This window comes from Heliangelus exortis, chromosome 10, assembly GCF_036169615.1.
Source record: "Heliangelus exortis chromosome 10, bHelExo1.hap1, whole genome shotgun sequence".
Classification (NCBI taxonomy): domain Eukaryota; kingdom Metazoa; phylum Chordata; class Aves; order Apodiformes; family Trochilidae; genus Heliangelus; species Heliangelus exortis.
Window position 1 is genome coordinate 1,934,900 of NC_092431.1, and position 20,387 is coordinate 1,955,286.

The 20,387-nt window shown below is 38.8% G+C and overlaps 1 protein-coding gene and 1 long non-coding RNA gene across 7 annotated transcripts in view; one reads left to right on the forward strand and one right to left on the reverse strand.

The window, feature by feature from the left end:
* DNAAF9 (dynein axonemal assembly factor 9) overlaps positions 1–14,499 on the forward strand; it is a 77,263-nt gene extending 62,764 nt beyond the window's left edge. Inside the window, exons 30-37 of the mRNA XM_071753149.1 lie at positions 5,414–5,549; positions 5,901–5,987; positions 7,103–7,209; positions 7,905–7,979; positions 9,055–9,257; positions 11,257–11,322; positions 11,905–11,998; positions 13,603–14,499. Of these exons, the coding sequence (XP_071609250.1) occupies positions 5,414–5,549; positions 5,901–5,987; positions 7,103–7,209; positions 7,905–7,979; positions 9,055–9,257; positions 11,257–11,322; positions 11,905–11,998; positions 13,603–13,715 (881 nt within the window). The 3' untranslated portion in view covers positions 13,716–14,499. The remainder of the gene's footprint in view (positions 1–5,413; positions 5,550–5,900; positions 5,988–7,102; positions 7,210–7,904; positions 7,980–9,054; positions 9,258–11,256; positions 11,323–11,904; positions 11,999–13,602) is intronic.
* LOC139800319 (uncharacterized) lies at positions 14,397–19,760 on the reverse strand. 6 transcript variants are annotated; one of them, XR_011727703.1, is made up of 3 exons: positions 15,947–19,760; positions 15,587–15,729; positions 14,397–15,517 (listed from the first exon to the last, which is right to left on the reverse strand). It is a non-coding gene; the product is annotated as an uncharacterized lncRNA (long non-coding RNA). The 6 variants fall into 6 exon arrangements; XR_011727702.1 differs by having other exon boundaries at positions 15,587–15,658; positions 15,731–19,760; XR_011727700.1 differs by having other exon boundaries at positions 14,397–15,016; positions 15,088–15,517; positions 15,587–19,760.
* Between the last annotated feature and the right edge of the window lie 627 nt (positions 19,761–20,387).

Here is a 20,387-nt window from a genome sequence, read left to right on the forward strand (position 1 = left end):
GGCTATTTAGGCTGTAGTGCTCTGTTTTGCTGCTGGAATTATGCCACCTCTTTCTTGGTCGTGTCAAGGGAGACCAAAAAAATGAAATCTAAAAGAACTCAAAAGATTGAGATTCAAAAGAACTCCAAAGTAGGAAGTTGTGAACAAGCTGGAAAGTATGTAGGTGCTTTTATATAAGTCAGTATTTTAATCTTATTTGGAGAAAAATGCTGGAGCTACGGATTGGGGAAGTGAGCAATAAAAAGCCATGATTAAAGCCATGGGTAAAAGGAGAATGTCAAAATTAAAAATATAATAAAGCATTAATAACTGCTGAGAAGCTAAGAGTGCAAGCATGCCTTTGTCTTTTATGACAGGATTTTAAAAAAACACAAAAAACCAACACCCAAAGCTTTATTTTTTTTCTTTTCAAGTGTCTTTGTACAGACCTGTTTGGGTGAGAATTTGTCATTGTTCTCAAAAGCACTAAAAAATGCTTAGGACAAGCACAGCTAAATTTTCTATGGTCCAAACACTGAAAGAAGGAAAAATACCAGAGGTTAGAAGAATGTTCTTCTGGCAGTGAATTATTTCTGCATGTTGCAAGGTTTTGTCATGTACTTTTCAGATACAAAATGTGACATTAGATGGCCCAGAGGTCTGTTTGTGTGAAGCAAATTGTTTCGTATGAATAGAGGCAATTTTTATGTACAAGAGTTTGAAGAGGAAAAGTATGCTTTGAACTGAGATGTGGTACACCCTTACACTTTCCAGACAATCAGAGAATTGTATCACATCTCTAGCAGAGAAATTACTTTGCATAATTGAGAATTCATTTCTGGCTCAGCAACAGCAATATTTAATGAGACATTCAGTTTCAGACACATTTGTCCTATTTTTTTTTTTTTTTTTTGTCATACACCACCAGTGGATTTATTTCTCTTCCTGTAGCATCAGTGGGACAAGACTGGGGGTGATACAGATAATTGTAATGAGGATATAAGAAAGTGTAAATATATATATATACAAGTAGGTTTTAATTAGACTTTTGGATGCTTACATTGATCACATAATTATCTTGCAGATTTTGGGACAGAGTAGGGTTAGCACAAAGCTGCTGCTTTCCAGGTCTCTTCTTTTTTATGGCTTTTTCTATAATGTCAGGGTACCTGTGCAGGTCAGCAACCTGACACCATTTACCTGAGTGACACTTTCTGCTCAGAAAGCCCCCAGGCTACCAGAAAAGGGGGAAGATCAGAGAGAACTGATAAAACTTGGAGCAGGATAAGCAACATCAAGAGTTTTGTTTGCTCATCCCCTTGCATGCATCACTTAAACTTGAAAAAAAATAATCTTGCCACCATCTGTGTGCTCTGATCTCCTTTTGTATCACTCCTTCCAAATATTCCTCTCTATTTTTTTCTATTTTTAATTCTGTCAGCTGACACCTTACTGGTCTAAGGACACGTTGGCATCTCTTGTCTTATAGTTTAAGACATCACTGTTGTTAAATATGCCCATTGTATGTTTGGGATCCATGATTTTTGTAAAGCTTACATATTTTTCATCTCTATTTTTTTACTGCTTCTTTTGAAGGTGCTATTCCCCTGGCTGCAATATTTGGTTTTTTTTTTTTACTGTTAGGTGGGAGTATTAATAAAGAATTAAACAGAACTGGGAGGTCTTCAAAATGCAACAGAAAGAGGTGGCAGTGACAATTCAAATAGAAAAAGTCCAAATTCTTAGGACTTGGGAGGCAAGAAGTGGAGGTGTAAAGCTTTGCAGGCATCTCCCAGTTCTCAGCAAGCTAATTTTAATTCTGGATGTATTCTGCCTGTCAGTCAGCTCAGTATCATGCTCTGCTGCTTGCTATCACAGGGCCAATTTTCGTGCAGTACTGGTACCTACAGGATTTTTCTGTAGAGGTGTGTGCAGAGCCAAAGCTTGCAGATTCCCCAGGCTCCCAGCAGTTTTCTGCTACCTCTGAAGCTGTGTGGGAGTTTGCAAAAAGGAATGACAGGTACTGCCCCAAAGCTGTTCCACTCAGACAAGCACAAATGAAGCAGAGATTGATGGAGAACAACGGGTGAGGAGCATGAGAGAAGACACCCAGGTTTCTGATTTGCTGGATGTTTTAATCCTTGAATTTCTTTCTCTCAGGGTTTAACACTGGCCTGGCAATTAAACTCTGTATTAATCTCTCTCTCCTGCCTGATAAAGAAAGGAGAGAGAAAAAGGGAGAGAGACTGATGGGTTGGAAACTAAACTACACAGCTGTAATGAAACAGGAATGATAAATAGGAAAAATGACTAAATCTATACAAATATACAGGAAAATTGATCCCACGTTCCTTCTCCCCCAATAACTCTCAGGTCACCCCCGAGGCTGCAGGGCAGCCCTGGGAAAGTCCAGGCTGGAATCCTGGGGTCAGGAGCAGTTGGGAGCTGGAGGCAGGAACACACAGATTCAGGCTGGGATGGATCAGGAGCAGAGGCAGAGGAAGGGATGGAATCCTCCCAGGATGCCAAACCACACAAGGACAGGAGAAGGGGATGGAGGAAGGGGTTTGACTGTTGTGATCCCTCAGATTTATCCTGAGGATGAGGTGTATGGGATGGAATCCTCTGTTTGGTCAGTTCTGGCATCTCTCTTGTCCCTTCCTCCCCAAAGGAGGCTGCAGGTGGGACCTCTTTATCCCTTCTGGAGGGTGAAATGTTCCTCAGAGCTGAGCAGTTCCTTGGCTCTGCACAGCAGGCTCTGGCTGGAACTGTAACCATGGAGTGGGATCAGTCCTAGGAGCAGAAACTGCCTGAGAAACTTGCTGTGAATTTCAGCAAATGCAGCTGCTTACAGGAGACTGAGCTGGAAGCAAAAGTACAAGGCAGAAAATCCCCTTTATCCTGGCCCAAACCAGGACACTTTCTTAACTTCAAGCATTGCCAACTTAGTCCTTAGCAGCTACTTCTTCTCTCCAAGGCATACAGTGCCTCTCACTCCACAGCATTTATATTCTGCAGCCTTTTTCTTGTTCTGTGCCAAGGATAGCTATGTTTTTAATTAAACTTGACTTTTAAATCACTATCAAGTTTGGGGATATTAAGCAAAAAATCCAAACCACTGCATGTAGCACACCCACAATGTGCTGGTTGTTGATTAGCTTATTCTTTTCATGTTAATTGCATGTTCTTACACAGTAATTTCAAGCATGCATGTGACTTAAATTTCTAAGAGTCCTTCCCCCCCCTTTCCTCTCTCAAGAACAACTGTGTGATGGAGAAAACTGAGGTGTTTCTGGAACTGGAATGGAAATTTCTGTGGGGGATTAAAAAAAAAAAAAAAAAAAAGAGAGAGAGAAATACTAATGATGGGAATTTGCTTGAGCTATTATAAAAATTCTGGCTTGAAAGGGTCAGTGATGCAAGGAACAGTGACCAGGAGCATGTGGCATAATGCACCCAGAAACGTGGTAGAGAACCCTCTGCAAGAATAAATGTGTTTAAAAGACTTCTGTAAAGATCAGGAGTAACTGGAGGCAGCAGATTATAGAATCACAGCATGGTTTGGCTGGGAAGGGACCTTGAAAGGTCATCCAGTCCCACCCCCTGCAGTGAGCAGGGACATCTCCAACTGGATTGCTCAGAGCCCTGACCTGGGATGTTTCCAGGGATGGGGCATCTCCCACCTTTCTGGGCAGCCAGGGTTTTGTCACCCTCACTGTAAACATTTCTTCCTGATATCTAGTCTGATTTTTCTAGTCTGATTTTCTCAGCTGAAAAATATCACCCCCATCTTCCTTATCTCTGTGTCTTCCTTTGCTCCAACACCTCCATGTACTGGTGCTGGACACCCCAGAACCAGACCCAGCAGTGTAGAGGGGTCTCACCAGGGTGGAGGAGATGCTGTGAGCTTCATGACATGTTCTGCTTTAAATAGTGATGAGGTGGGGGCAGGGGAAATCCATCCTGGCTCTTACATTGTAGCTGTAGTTACAGGAAAGTGTCTGAAATGAGCTGCACATCCTGAGCATCCTCACACCTTCTGGACAAGATTGACACCCTAAGGAGTCAGTCTCCTTGAGGAACTGGGATATATTCTGGTGTAAATGGCTTCTGGATAGAATTGGGAAGCAGAGTGAAACCAGTGAAACCAGTGGGATAAGAAGTGTAATATGTCACCTCACCTTTCCCTTGGTCAGATCCTTCCCAGTGCCCAGGGCTCGACAGCTCTGATCACTCCTGGGTGCTTTCTGATTGCCCTCAGAGATGTCTGCAGGAGCAGTGCTTGGTTATTATTTAATTATTTTAATTTATGATTTAATGTCAAACCTGTCTTATCCCTGGCAAGACAACAGCCTGAATGTGAAGATTCTGTTGTCATCTTCAAGTCTTGGAAAGTTTTTTTTTTTTTTCCTAAGAATTACTCTTTCTTTAGTGCAGTTGGTGGCACCAGGTGCAAAGTGAAGGGATACAAATAAGTCTGGAAAAGGAATTGATTTTCTTGTGACACTTTTGCTGAGAATTTGGGCTCTGGACAATTAGTTAATCTATGTTTTTTCTCTGTTATCTCTTTTGATGCCTTGTGGGTTCACATTTGCTGTCTGAACACCATTTTAGGGTCTTTCTTTAAAGCAGAGGCAAAAAAATCCAAGCCCCAAACCCTTTTCTTGTTTTGGAAGTGGCAACTAAGAGTCCAAAATACTGATTTTTAGCCACTTAGCTTATCTTTCTACCCATTAAATTTGCCACGATGCTTTAAAAGTTAGCATTTTTTATTAAACTAATCCTTCACAAATCCATTATCATATAAATTTATTCTTTCAATTAATTGATTCTTTTGATTATTTGAGTCTTAAGTGGCTTCTGTTCCATACCCTCTCTAATTGGAAGAAAAATGCCTTGACCTGGGAGAGCTGTGTTTTGGCAAGGCAGCCCTTCCTCATTAGTTGAGTCATCTTGAGGGACTCATGGCAGGCTCATGGTTTTAATTTTTTTTTATTTTTTAAGATTGTTTTCACTAAATCCTAAGAACCCAGAGATTACAACATCTTGCCTCTTGCCCCTTGAGTCACTGCCTGCAGAAAGTTGGCTCCTGCAGGATGAAGCCTTCCTCTTGGCCTCCAGGTTGGGACTTCTGGGCTCCCAGTTGCAAAATCAAGAGTTAACAATAATTCTGCCTTGGTTTATTCCACAGGGGTCATGTGTGAAGTTAGTTGGACTTCTGGGGTTTTGCTGGCTGGGCAAAAGATGAAAGGTTCCTTGATTTTTGTTTTTGTTGTTGGGTTTGTTGCTTTTGGGGCTTTTTTTTTTTTTTCCTGAATAATTTTAGTTTAGTGACAGGGAAGGAAAATAAGAGGAGCTCTGATGTTATTGATTGTTCATTTGTCACTGTTGCATACCTGATTTTTCTAAGCTCTCCTCTGATTTCCTTACACAGGGTTAGTGAGTAATGTGATTTTCACAAGCCATGCTACAGAGCAGAAGCATCCACTCCTGATGCAACTCCAGAGCCTTATCCGAGCTGCAAATCCTGCTGTTGCCTTCATCCTGGCAGAAAATGGAGTGGTGACCAGGTGAAGTTAAACACTGCCCTGTGTCTGTCACTCCTGGCAGATGGGACACATCCACTTAGAAATTCCTCTTCTCCTGTTTTACTTTGGTAACTGATACAAAGGAGATGCAGATTTTTTTTCTTAATTGCCTCTCATGGAAAGGGAATTTATCCCTTTATTGTCCTATAAATACTGGCATTAGGAAATGATGGTTTTGTTTGAAGAATATAACTTTAGTTACTGTCATACCAAGGGAAAAATACTCTTAATTTTACTGTGACTAACACATTCTGCTTTATGTAAGTAGCATACAGATAGTGGCCACTTTATTGAACTTAAAAATGAAACATCTTCATCTTTATCTCTTTATAGGAACGAGGATATTGAATTAATTCTCTCAGAAAGCAGTTTTTCAAATCCTCAGATGATGAGAGCTCGATATTTAATGTATCCTGGCTGGCAAGTATCTTGACTGAGAAGTATTAAAACCCTTTTTCTAATTAACTTGCAGATTAAGAAGTCTCACTAACTTTTTTTTTTTTTTTTTTTTTTTAACTACTCATTTGGAACAGTCAATAGATTTGTAAATCATATTTAAAAGAGAGCTGATGAGTATTCTTAGCAGATACACGACTGCTGGCCTTTTATGGGGAAAAGGCTCCTTTTCTGGACACCATGTAAATCACTGGCAAGATTACTGTTGCTTTTCAGAAGAATAGAAAAAGAACCCTCTGGGAATAAGCTGGGAAGGCTTGGGATGGGTGAGGTCAATAATGACTGGAGTAATTTCATTCTGACAGCTATTCAGCCTCACTGGAATGAACTTGCTATGTCAGTCTCACTATTAGCAGAACAATTATTCATAAAACCCAGGAACCTTATTGACAGTCTTGGCAGAGGCCAAGGGCACAGAAATACATGGTACCAAGCTTTTCATTTAATACTGAGGGTTTGTTTGGTTTTTTTTTCATGGTTCTTTACACATCTTGTTGCAGTTATCTGTACTGCACCTATTTGGCAGAAAACATAAACCTGTCAGCCACTATAACTCCTGGCTGACTGTTCTCTACTTGGGTTTATAGTGCTGGAAACATGATTTATTTACCATACCTTTCCAGCCCTGAATGTGTGCTTAAGTTTTTATTCATAATTCTTACTCTAAATTGGATGCAATACAGCAAACTGGCACAAAACTTGAAGATGTCAGAGCTGCTTGGGGCTTGCGTGGAGCCAGAAGTAGAGAGAAAGCAGGAAAAAAAAGTAATTAAAACTTTTGGACAGCTGTTAATTTGTTTGATGATAGGATGCAAGCACAGTCTGCTGATAGAATGTAAGCAAAAATAGAAAGGTTTCAGCAGGAAAAATCATCAAAAAGAGTCCTGAGGGCTTTAAACATCCCAAAACTATTAATACCACATTTTCCTGGGTGTCTCAGGGAAGAATACTTTGTATTTTTCTTCTCCTTTTAATAATATATTTTCTTAAATGTTCCTTTTAAGAAGTTTGGTAGATGAAAAGCACAAAGCTGAGTGTTTTCTCTAGCTTGAAGGTGTGTGTTTGGTTTTTGTCTCAAGGTATGAAGGCAAATACAGAGCTGGGTCTGTCTTCCCTCCCATGGTGCAGATCTGTGTCTGGTTTAATCGTCCTCTCGAAAAAACTCGATTTGTGGCCAAATGCAAAGGTACAAAGGAGCTTTGCCTGATTTAAACCCAGGTTTGAAATATGGAGGAGCAGAGCAAGGCACTGATGTAGCACAATTATTTAATTACTGCTGAAGTAAACTTTTGAATTGAAAATTCAGCTTTCCTTCTTTAAACTACAGTAAATTATCTTCTTTAGCATGTGGGCCTGAAAATTAATCCATGATTTTGTTCGGGTGAAAATCTGATTTAATTTTTGGTTTCTAGATACCAAGCCTTTTTTCTTCATATCTTTGCTTATTATTGTATTAATTTTATTTAGTAGTGGGGAAGCCCAGTATGTCAGTGACCATCAGCTTCTACTTTTTTTATGCCAAATAATTCTTTGTAGTTACTAGAAAATAGGCTCAACTCTGGTAGGCTTCAAGAGTAGAGATATAATCATGCCTTTCCTTCTTTCCTTAGCAAAACAGTGGTAAGGAGCAACTTTTTACTTTCCACACCCACTGTAAGCTTTCCTTGTGCCAAACACATGTTATTCCCACCTCCCCCATAGCAAAGAAATGAGAACATCTAGAAATGTTATGTAGTGGGGCTCTGGGGAAGCTCTAGTGCTTCTTTTTCCCCTGAAGCACTAGGATGTGGATTAGAGACCTGTAGCCTAGGTCTGAGCAGAAGCTCCAGCAAAGGGAAGAGCAGTAATTGAGCTCATCTGGTTGTCTTCTCTTTCAAACAGCAATTAAGTCATTGCTCAAGCCAAGTCCTTTTTCTGGAAACATTTATCACATCATGGGCAAAGTGAAGTTTTCAGGTAAGGGCACATCACGGCTTGAGGATTGTCTCGTGGTTGCATTTGAAAACTTGTTTTTTTTTCCTAACACCAAAGCTTGGCTTTTAAATGAGGTGAGCACTTCTCAGGACCCTTCTTTCTTCTGTTTCCCACTTCTGTTTAATATCTTTAGTGATGATTTAGATGAGGGGATTGAGTCCATCATCAGCAAATTCACAGCTGACACTAAGCTGGGGGGAGTGTGGATCAGCTGGAAGGCAGGAGGGCTCTGCAGAGGGACCTGGACAGACTGGAGAGTTGGGCTGATCCCAAGGGGATGAGGTTCAACATTCCAAGTGCCGGGTCCTGCACTTTGGCCACAACAACCCCATGGGGAGCTCCAGGCTGGGCATAGAGTGGCAGAAAGGGAGCTGGGAGTCTGGATTGACAGGAAGCTGAAGAGGAGGCAGCAGTGTGCCCAGGTGGCCAAGAAGGCCAATGGCATCCTGGGCTGGCTCAGGAAGAGCGTGGCCAGCAGGTCCAGGGAAGGGATTCTGCCCCTGTGCTCAGCCCTGGGGAGGCCACAGCTTGAGTCCTGTGTCCAGTTCTGGGCCCCTCAGCTCAGGAAGGAGATTGAGGTGCTGGAGCAGGTCCAGAGAAGAGCAAGGAGGCTGGGAAGGGATCCAGCAGAATTCCTGGGAGGAAGGGCTGAGGGAGCTGGGGGTGTTGAGGCTGGAGAAGAGGAGGCTCAGGGGAGACCTCATCACTCTCTCCAACTCCCTGAAAGGAGGTTGGAGCCAGGGGGGGGTTGGGCTCTTTTCCCAGGCAACTCTCAGCAAGACAAGAGGGCACAAGAGGTCTCAAGTTGTGCCAGGGGAGGTTTAGGTTGGACATTAGAAAGAATTTCTTTCTGGAGAGGGTGATCAGGCATTGGAATGGGCTGCCCAGGGAAGGGGTGGATTCTCCATCCCTGGAGATATTTCAAAAGAGCCTGGATGTGGCACTCAGTGCCATGGGCTGGGAACCACGGGGGGAGTGGAGCAAGGGTTGGACTTGATGAGCTCTCAGGTCCCTTCCAACCCAGCCAGTTCTGTGATTGTCTGATTCTTTCTTCTAGATTCTGAGAAAGTGATTGAAGTCTGTCACAACACATCATCCAACTCCCTAAGCCTTGTGCCTGTTCAGGAGGGGCCAAGTCCTCCTGATTCAAGAAGTGATAACAGAGATTGCAGCAGCCAGCAGGAGTGTTTCCTGGTGTTCCTTGGCTGCTCTCTGAAGGAAGAGGAGATAAAAGACTGGCTCAGAGAAACTGCAAAACAGGTCCGTGGGCATCTTTCCTTTCAGTGGGAGCTCTCTGGCATTTCATCACAAAAGGAGAAATCCCAACGACTTGATGATACCTTTGTATTCTTTTTTTTTTTTATTAAATCTCCTTTCTCTTCTACCTTTATTTATTATTATTATTTATTCTACCTTTATTTATTATGCTCATCAGCATAAATGTGTTTCAGGCAGAGCTCTAAGAGTTTGCAACTCACTGTAATTTGGGTGTTGTTTTAATACCTGGTGCAGTTTAGATGTGGATTGATCTGCTCTTAAACACTTGAGCAAATGGAATAGATCCAAAATAAACACAAGGGGATTTAGCTGGGACTTGATTGCCAAAAGTGTGGTGTGGAATAAATCTTCTGGAAGTACCTGAGGGCTGCAAACTTGTTTTGATTCACTAAATTAAACCTCCTTGGAAGTAATCCACTGAAATGGAGGGGAGAGCTGGTTTTGTTGGGTTTGTTGTTGTTGTTCTGTCTTGCTTAATTTGTCAGTTGTGCAGCTAGGTAAGGCTTACAGAGCTGTGCAGTGGAAGTTGGAGTAGGGAACTGGGACTACTCATGTCATAAGAAGCCTCAAAGGCTGGGTTTTTTCTTTTTTTAATTTTTTTTTTCCTTTTTCTTATTTTTTCTTCTTATTTTTTCTTCTTAATTTTTCTTCTTAATTTTTCTTCTTAATTTTTCTTCTTAATTTTTCTTCTTAATTTTTCTTCTTAATTTTTCTTCTTAATTTTTCTTCTTAATTTTTCTTCTTAATTTTTCTTCTTAATTTTTCTTCTTAATTTTTCTTCATAATTTTTCTTCATAATTTTTCTTCATAATTTTTCTTCATAATTTTTCTTCATAATTTTTCTTCATAATTTTTCTTCATAATTTTTCTTCATAATTTTTCTTCATAATTTTTCTTAATTTTTCTTAATTTTTCTTAATTTTTCTTAATTTTTCTTAATTTTTCTTAATTTTTCTTAATTTTTCTTAATTTTTCTTAATTTTTCTTAATTTTTCTTAATTTTTCTTAATTTTTCTTAATTTTTCTTAATTTTTCTTAAATTTTTTCTTTTTTCTTAATTTTTCTTTTTTTTCCTTTCTTTTTTTCTTTTTCTCTTTTTTCTTCTTTTTTCTTTTTTCTTTTTTCTTTTTTCTTTTTTCTTTTTTCTTTTTTCTTTTTTCTTTTTTCTTTTTTCTTTTTTCTTTTTTCTTTTTTCTTTTTTCTTTTTTCTTTTTTCTTTTTTCTTTTTTCTTTTTTCTTTTTTCTTTTTCTTTTTTTCTTTCTTTCTTTCTTTCTTTCTTTCTTTCTTTCTTTCTTTCTTTCTTTCTTCTTATTTATTTTTTCTTATTTTTTCTTATTTTTTCTTATTTTTTCTTATTTTTTCTTATTTTTTCTTATTTTTTCTTATTTTTTCTTATTTTTTCTTATTTTTTCTTATTTTTTTCTTATTTTTTCTTTTTTCTTTTTTTTCCTTATTTTTTCTTACTTCTTTATGGCTGAGGATTTGCATAATATCTCTAAAAAGCTGAGTGAGAAGCAATACAAGTTTCTTTCAGTCTGTTTTTGGAGCTGTTACCACATTCTGCCTGAAAGAAATTCATTACAAAGCTCAGACTAAAAAACTAGATTTTTTTTTCTGTTCGTGTGCCAGGTTTGGGGTTTTTTTTCCTTTTTCCAGCAGAGCTGTATTTAAATATACCTTCAAAAGCTGTCATCTCTTATGGTCCCTTCTGTAAGATCACTTGATTTTTGTTTTCAGAGCATAGTTGTGAGTCCCTTAGTGTAATTGAATAATTCTGAATAATATAATTAATTCTAGGAATTAATTATAGGAACACACACTTCTAAAAATGAGGGCTTGAGCATGTGGTCAGAGATTTCACTGCCTTTGCCCCTGGTTTCAACAAAGAACTTGTCTGAGTTTTCTTGTTTTTTGGTGGGTTTTTTTTTGTAATATCTCATTGCCACTGAGTATAAAACTGAGGTCTGATTCTCCCTACAGAAACCTCAGAGGAAAGCCCTGAAAACCAGAGGAATGCTCACCCTTCAGGAAATAAAGAATATTCATGTAAGTAGAAAGAATTAATAGCAAATCCTTCTTCTGGCTGATTTTCTTAAATATCCATTTATCTGACTGAGCACCTCCCATAACAAGCACTAAATTATTGTGGCACTTAGTGGGGTTTTTTTATGCTCAAAACATAACTGAGACTGTCCAGGAGGGATTTGATCCACAAATCTTGGTCTTAGCTCTGAAAAAGAAGGAGGTGTTGGAGAAGAATAGACTTTTGGTTATTGTAATGATCTTTCCCCATCTTTTTATTGTGTTCTGTGCTGTGCAAGTTGTCACCAGAACACCAAGTTAGGATTAGGATCCTAATCCTGCCCTCCTCAACTACCTTGGATTGTTAATTTCTGTCCTGGAGTTGGGTTCCTAAGAGTTTGGTGTGGCTGGACCTAATCCCACTGCTCCATAAGGATGGGATTTGTCAGGCTGTTTGGATCAGAACACTCCTTTATCCCAGGAGCTACACCTCTCCTCCCTGGCTGCTAAATTCAGCAGAAAGAAATTTTTCTTTTATCTAAGAAATTATTTGATGTTTAAACATTTGTAGATGTTTAATGCTCTGTGGATGCTTCCTTCCTGCAGGTGAAACGCCACTTGGATCCACTTCCAGCTGGATATTTTTACAATGGGACTCAATTTGTGAATTTTTTTGGTGACAAAATGGATTATCATCCATGTATCCTTTAAAATGGGTGCTTGTTTTGTTGGGTTTTTTGGGTTTTTTTGGTGAAGGTTTTAGGGTAGGCAACAGGCTATGCAAACCTAGGTGTAGGCTGTCAGCACTGATAGAGGGAAGAGCCAGTTCAAATTTCAGGAGGAATAGTAAGTGAGTAGTAAGTGAAAAGTTTTTTCCTCAAATCTCTGCGTGGCTACTTGCCATTTAAAGCATTTTTTTCAGAGATAGGATCTAAGAAGCAGAATAAAAACAACAAAACAATCCCAAAGCTGTATGTGAGCTCATGCAGAGAATAATTTATGAACCCCAGCTTGTCAAAGAAATATTTTTCAAACCAAATAGTGCTGTAATACTTCTCAATGCCTGGTCATGACTGATAAAACTTCCAAAATGAATGTAATTTTGTGTGCATGCATGTGCATGTACTCACCCAAGGAAAAAACAATCAGGGTTGGTTTAGGTTTCACTCCAGGATCCTTTTTTCTGCCACGTATTTTGCAGTGAAGCTGATGTGAAATGATTGCTCTCATTTTGTAACTTGCTAGAAGAAAAAAACCTCCTGGGATGCAATGCAGGGATACAAGTGGGGTGTTCAGAATTAGCTGTGGAGATGCATTTTTTCATAATCACTTTTAAGTGAGTGAAACCTTAATACCAGCAAGCAATATGATTTATTTATTAAAGGGTGGCTCATACAGGTTTGTCCTTGCTGGCCCTGTTTGCTGTGACTTTACAGAACATGAGCTACAGCTCATGTAGGGTCCTCTGGATGACTTTTCAGAACTAATTTTTATTTTTAAATTTAAACCTGATCGTATTTTCCTCTTTGGCAAGAAATGCCAGAGCAATACAAACGTTGCAGTGTGTTCCTGCTCTTCTTTTTTATTTTCATAACTTTTCATTGCCTCTGTTTCATGATCAGAATTTCAAATTTGGTTTTATTATTCCCAGCTTCCTTTTCACTTTGAAAAACTTTGCAAAAATCCAAGTGGTTTCTCTCATTCTCTACTGAAATAAGACAATTTTTGTCTGTGCTCTCTGGGACAACTTTAAAAGTTTAAACCAGCTCCTACTCATGGAATATTGGCAGAAAATATCCTAAAGACTGGACTTGGATATTCAGGGGACTTTAACTCCAGCACCATCTTGCTTGGCTATAAAAGGTGCAGGGGTTGGTTAACCACTTCTGAATGATTTGAATTTTGGGCAGGTTTTGGTTGGTTATTGTAATGATCATGTACAATAATCAATGTACTTGATCAATCAATGTACAATCATGTATTGTAATGATCAGGTACAATCATTACATGATTGTAATGTTTTTTTTTTAACTTTCCCAAAATATCTGTAAACTTCTGCAGACCTCCTGTAGTTCTGCTCTTCTTGTTTTCTGCCTCATAATTAGGAAATGTCTGTTGTCCAGCACCTTAATTCCCCAGTAATACAGAGTAATTGTGGTTAGGTCTGACTGCAGGTCTCCCAGAAGGCAATATATTGAATTTCTGCTTGCAGTAACTGGCACATCTTTCAAACCTCTACGTTCTTTTCTAATGAACTCTTATTTACACAAATATTCTTCCTTAGTTTTTTTTTTTTTTAATCAGTAATGGACCAATTCATGAATGATTACTTGGAAGAAGCCAACAGGGAAATTGAGAAGTACAACAGAGAATTAGAAGAACAAGAGTACCATGATCTCTTTGAGCAGAAGACATAAACATCTGCATCCTGGGCAGTTCTGAACCACCTACTGTCAGTAACCAAAAATGCTCTTGTCCTTGCTAGAAAATTAAGTGAAATGTCAGTTTTCAGTACTCCTTTTAAAACTAAGAGATCATTCCTGTAAGGTTGGCATTTTAATGTGGTAACTGCTTAGCTGTTTCTACTGTCAGGTTTTGCTTCCACTTCACCCTAATTCCAGACTGTAAAAAAGCATCACCTGGAATCTCTGGTTAGTAGTGGAAACTTTTTTAATAAGAAGAAAAGAAGCAAAGCTGTGTTTTCCTGCCAGGGCAGAATCTAATTGTGGAATTGGTCCATGTGCAGATCATCACTTTCATCTCTGGATGTCCCTTGGAACTTGTCACCCAGGAGCAGTGGGGTTGGGGGTGTTCCCAAAGTGAGAAATGGGGGAACAATTAACAAAAATACTCTAAAGAGTAACTGATCCTAGAGCTGTGAAGGTGTTCCCAAAGTGAGAAATGGGGGAACAACTAAAAAAATACTCTAAAGAGTAACTAATGCTTCTGCTCTTAGGGTGTTCCCAAAGTGAGAAGTGGGGGAAAAATAAAAAACCCAGAGGAGAACCTAACCCTACTGCTGTTAGTGTTCCCAAAGTGAGAAATGGGGGAACAATTAACAAAAAACTCTGAAGAGTAACTAATCCTAGAGCTGTTAAGGTGTTCCCAAAGCAAGAAATGGGGGAACAAATAAAACAACTCTGAAGAGTAGCTAATCCTACAGATTTTAGGGTGTTCCCAAAGCGAGAAATGGGGGAACAATTAACAAAAAACTCTGAAGAGTAACTGATCCTAGAGCTGTGAAGGTGTTCCCAAAGTGAGAAATGGGGGAACAATTAAAAAAATACTCTAAAGAGTAACTAATGCTACTGCTCCTAGGGGTGTTCCCAAAGTGAGAAATGGGGGAACAAATAAAAAACTCCAAAAAATACCTAACCCTACTGCTGTTAGTGTTCCTAAAGTGAGAAATGGGGGAACAATTAAAAAACTCTGAAGAATAACAAATCCTACAGTTCTTAGGGTGTTCCTAAAGTGAGAAATGGGGGAACAATTAAAAAACTCTGAAGAATAACAAATCCTACAGTTCTTAGGGTGTTCCTAAAGTGAGAAATGGGGGAACAATTAAAAAACTCTGAAGAATAACAAATCCTACAGTTCTTAGGGTGTTCCCAAAGTGAGAAATGGGGGAACAAATAAAAAAACTCCAAGAAATACCTGACCCTACTGCTGTTTGAGGTGTTCCCAAAGCGAGAAATGGGGGAACAATTAACAAAAAACTCTGAAGAGTACCTAATGCTACTGCTCCTAGGGGTGTTCCCAAAGTGAGAAATGGGGGAACAAAGAAAAAACTCTGAAGAGTAACAAATCCTACAGCTTTTAGGGTGTTCCCAAAGCAAGAAATAGGGGAACAAAGAAAACAACTCTGAAGAGTAACTAATGCTGCAGCTCTTAGATTGTTCCCAAAGTGAGAAATGAGGGAACAATTAACAAAAAACTCTGAAGAGTAACTGATCCTAGAGCTGTTAAGGTGTTCCCAAAGTGAGAAATGGGGGAACAACTAAAAAACTGAAGAATAACTAATCCTGTAGCTCTTAGGGTGTTCCCAAAGCGAGAAATGGGGGAACAATTAAAAAAAATTTAAGAGTAACAAATCCTAGAGCTGTTAAGGTGTTCCCAAAGTGAGAAATGGGGGAACAATTAAGAAAAAACTCTGAGGAGTAGCTAATTCTACAGTTTTTAGGGTGTTCCCAAAGCGAGAAGTGGGGGAACAATTAAAAAACTCTGAATAACTAATCCTGTAGCTCTTAGGGTGTTCCCAAAGCGAGAAATGGGGGAACAAATAAAAAACTCTGAAGAGTAACAAATCCTACAGCTTTTAGGGTGTTCCCAAAGTGAGAAATGGGGGAACAAATAAAAAACTCTGAAGAGTAACAAATCCTACAGCTTTTAGGGTGTTCCCAAAGCGAGAAATGGGGGAACAAATAAAAAAAACTCCAAGAAATACCTGACCCTACTGCTGTTTGTGTTTCTAAAGTGAGAAATGGGGGAACAATTAACAAAAAACTCTGAAGAGTAACTGATCCTAGAGCTGTTAAGGTGTTCCCAAAGCGAGAAATGGGGGAACAAATAAAAAAACTCCAAGAAATACCTGACCCTACTGCTGTTTGAGGTGTTCCCAAAGCAAGAAAGGGGGGAACAAAGAAAAAACTCTGAAGAGTAACAAATCCTACAGCTTTTAGGGTGTTCCCAAAGCGAGAAATGGGGGAACAAGTAAAAAAAACTCCAAGAAATACCTGACCCTACTGCTGTTTGAGGTGTTCCCAAAGCGAGAAATGGGGGGCCACTTTTTTTTTCTGCTTTTTTTCTGAGGGGCCAGCATGTTTCCTAACCTCTGCACACTTTGAATCTGCAAAGAAAAGAAAAGATGTTTATGCATTTCAGGGTGAAACAAGATAAGTGGTGTTATCTTGTTTTCTTCCCAGTGTTATTGGGGTTCTAGAAAATGTACAACATGAATGTCAGTAATCTGCAACTTGCTGGTGCTTAGATTAGCTCTGAAGGAGTCTTACTGCAGTGCTAAAAACTAAGCAAAGCAAGAGAAAAAGGAGATTCTTTAACTAAAGAATTCTTTTTCATAGAAAATTACTTGCTTCCAAAGGTAAAAAATGTTGAAATATATACTTGAAATGCAAAAGAACTTGTTAGTGAAGCTGTCAGGAAAATTTGCACACCCTAATGTTTCACTCAACTGATACACCAGGTTTTATATAGTTACTAAATTATAGCATAATAGGAATTCTGGCAGCTTGTCCTGAAGCTTAATATAGTACAGCTTGAAGTGAAACTTCAGAGATCCCTGACTGAAGGATTATAAGGTACCTTAGTAGCTACTTAATGGTAATTATTGAGGCTTATTTGAATTGTTGGAGTGTTCAGAGTTTAGTCAAGTAAAACAAGCCCAAGAGGAGGTTTTTCTTTTCATATTTCTTTGCTAGAGGAACAGCTTTGAATGCAACTTGAACCTTCCTCTTGGTCAGCTGTATCTAAAGCAGGAAGAAGTTGAAGGAGTAGTTTCTTCCAGTAGCCTTATAATGCTTCCAACTTATCTCTTTTCAGTGGCAGAAAAATAAGATTTACCTCCTGCCATCCACCCTAAGGCTGGAGACAGTTCCACGCCTTAGCTCAGAAATATATTTTTTTTTTACCTTTGGAACCTGAAATAGCAGAAATTTCAATAAGCCTGAGACACCTTTGAGGTCAATTTTCAGTGCACGATGCTCCTGGCTGCTTTGGTGCCTCTGCTCTGGTATTTTCACCATTCAGAGGCAAAATTCCAGGTGCTGCAGACTGGGATATGGATGTTGCTAAGGTTTCATTAGCTTTCCTACTAGATTTAAAAAGCTGTCTGAAGTTAAAGACATTATTATTATTATTATTATTAATTTTGCACACCACGAGACTTTATAAACTACTTGTATCCTGTTCAAGCCAGCGGGTAGTTTGTGTTTTTAGGCTTTTTTTTAAATTTTTTTTTTTTTTTTTTGGCTAAACCCCTGTTCCAGGTATAGAGCAGAGTGGTGAGGCTGGTGAGTTTATCTATGCATGGCTATATTTTAGTCTTAATATACTGTAGTGCCTGGTAGAATAAATGTAGCTGGCAGGGGATTTAGGGCTAGCAGGTGTTTACAGACTAAGTCCAGTTGGTTTGGAACTAGAACTGGCATCAAACTATTAACCAGAGCAGGATTCTTTAGAGTAGAAAATCCTGCTTGCAAGGCTGCAAGGAGAGGAAAAAAGGGTGGTGAGAAAAACTCTGGTTCTTCTTCACCCAGGAAACTTAGTGTAAACCCACATTGCTCCTTTTTCAGCCCCAATTATCTCACCTGCAAAGCCATACTGGTAGAGTAGTGGGATGACAGTGTCATGGCAGGAAAAACACCCCAGCTGGGACAGGGAGGATGTTTTCCACACCTTGTCTCAGCTGGTGAGTTAATAACAGAGTAGATTTAAGTGCAATTGATGGAACAATAGCTGAAAATCCTGTAGGTGATTTGGCTCTGCTGATCTCTCTTTTTAAGAACTCCGACCTGTGCAGCTCTCCAAAAATGTTGAAATGGGGCTGGTGTTGGAGCTACCAGTGAGGTGTCCCCAGGAACAAAAAAAAAAAAAAGAAATAAGTATTAAAATTTGGCTTGCTGCTGTGCAGATGGAGCTGTTCCTTAAAAACTGAAGCAGAAGAGCTGAGAAAAAAGGCCTAGTATACTTATATACTGTACTGCATGCTATATGGTAATAGCTGTGTATTATAAAGACCTTTCACCATACTGGTACTATTTCAATTTAATATATTTTGGTATTGAAACGATTTGATTACCTCAATTTTCCTTTCTTTTGGGTTTTAACTGTGACTTTAAAAGAGGAAAAAAAAAAAACAAACCCAACAAACTCTAGTGAAATAGTGAAACTGTGACAGTGGTATCCTTTAAAACTAGTAGTGCCTTGCAGATGACACCATTTATTCCTGAAGTGTACAATAAATGGCTGTCACGGGTTGTATTGCACCCTCTTTTTTTGGTTTTTAAAGGAAAAACAGTTTTGGTGAAAGGACTTAACATTAACCTAGTGAAGATATTAGCACAAAAGGTTAAACTGTTTAAAAGAAAACTCTTTGAGGACTAAAATGTGTAAATGCCTGATGCTGCTGATAGTTTAATAGCAGTTGCTGGTTATTTTGGAGTTATTTCTAACAATCAGCAGCACTTTTTTTTTTTTAGGAGAAGATGATAACTTTTGTACTCTGGTCAGAGATGTTTATACTGTATGGAACCCCAGCTGTGGGGGAATCTGGTTTCTTGGTTTCCTCACTCTCCTGAGGTCGAGGTGAGGACTGAGACACTTGTAAGGATCTAGTTTTGAACCTTGGTTTTTTTTAGCTACTGAAAAACTTAAAGAAAAAAGAAAAAAGAAAAAAAAAAAAAGCACCATTTCTAACTAAACCACAAATGTTTGGATACAGGAAAAGTGCCATTAAACTGTTCCTTTCTCTTTAGCTGAATTCTGAAAATTGGGAAGAATAACTTTGTGTCCAGGCATTTCTGATGTTGTGAAGAAGTGCTGAGAGTCCTCAAGGGGTTTCCCTGCTTTGCTGACCTCCATGTTAGCAGCTTGTGGTGGTGTTTTTTTTTTTTTTTTTTTTTTCTTTTTTTTTAAAATCCCCCTCACCAAGAATGAGTGTGATCAGGAGTTACTGAAGTTATAGGGAGAAAAATGTGATCAGCTTAGGAGAGGAACGTGTTTGCAACTTGAAACTGCTCTGCAATCTCAAGAGTATTTTATATATTCAGCTGTGAAATTTGGTATTAATCCAGTTTTACCCTTTTCAAGTCACTAAAAAAACCAAAAAAAACCAACAACACCTGATTGCAGGGAGGATTTAAGTTGCTTGTAAAAGTTCCCTCATAAGTTGGGTTTTTTTAATGATTATATTTTAATTGAAACTTTTTCTGAATTTGCACAGACATAAGCTCTGGAATACTTGGGTATTCTTAAAAGGGAAAAAATTGTAACTAGTAGAGTGAATTGTAAACTGTGAGTTGTTAGAACCACGTTGTTGATCTAATTTTAGATTGTTTAAAGCTGTACCTCAGAAGGTTAGTGAGAAATTGCTTCACTTCTACACAAGGGTCGGATGCTAATGTAACACTTCTCACTTTACAATGTGCCAAAATTCACTTTTATACTAGTTCTCAATGCTTTAATATTTGCAACTTTAAGTTAAAAACGTGTATTTACAAACACTACTGTAACTTCAGTTAAACTGAACGGTGTGATTGAAGCTTTTTGCCTCTCGTATTTATTACACAACTTGATTCAGTAAATATAAAAATTACCTTTCCATTTATTTTTGTATTGTTTTACATGTTTATACTTGCAGTTTGTGTGACTTTTACACCTGTAACTCAGATGTGATGGGCAGAACCAATAAACAGCATCCATCTGCTGTCTGTCTTGGACTCCTTTAATAAACTTTCCTAACCTTGAATCTTTCAGCTTTTTCTTTTAAAAATGTTTTAGGCTTCTTACCTGGCAGGAAGGTGAGTTGATAATTAAACTAAACTGTGAAGATTTAAGGCTTTGAGAGGTTTTTTTGAGCCACTGTTTGAAGCTTAGCCCTCCATGCTAAGGCATTTTGCTTTAAAATTTAAAAGAGCAGCAGGATGAAGGATGCTGCTCAGCCTCACGCTGCTGCCTTTGCTCTTCAACAACTCCAGAAGCTCAGGAGCTCTGTGCTGCTCCTGGTGTCCACACAGAGGAAGCAGTTCCAAGATCAGTTTGGACTCAAATCAGGCTGGCATTGGGAGGCCAGTCCCACCTTACCCTCCTTTTCCTGCTGGGAATGCTGAGTGGGAAGCTGGGCATGACTGGGATCAAGTTTGCTGATGATGCTGAACCTGCATCATTTCTGTCTGAGTTCAGCAAAGCTTCTGCATTTGTTTTATTGAGGAGGTTTTGTGCTCTATTGATTTTTATTTTTTTTTAATGAGCTGTTCATGTAAAAAGAGCATTGAAAATTCTGTTTTGCATCCAAGGGCTACAGAGGAGCTGAAGATGGGATTTTCGGGAGAGCTTGGGGTGATGGGATGAGGGGT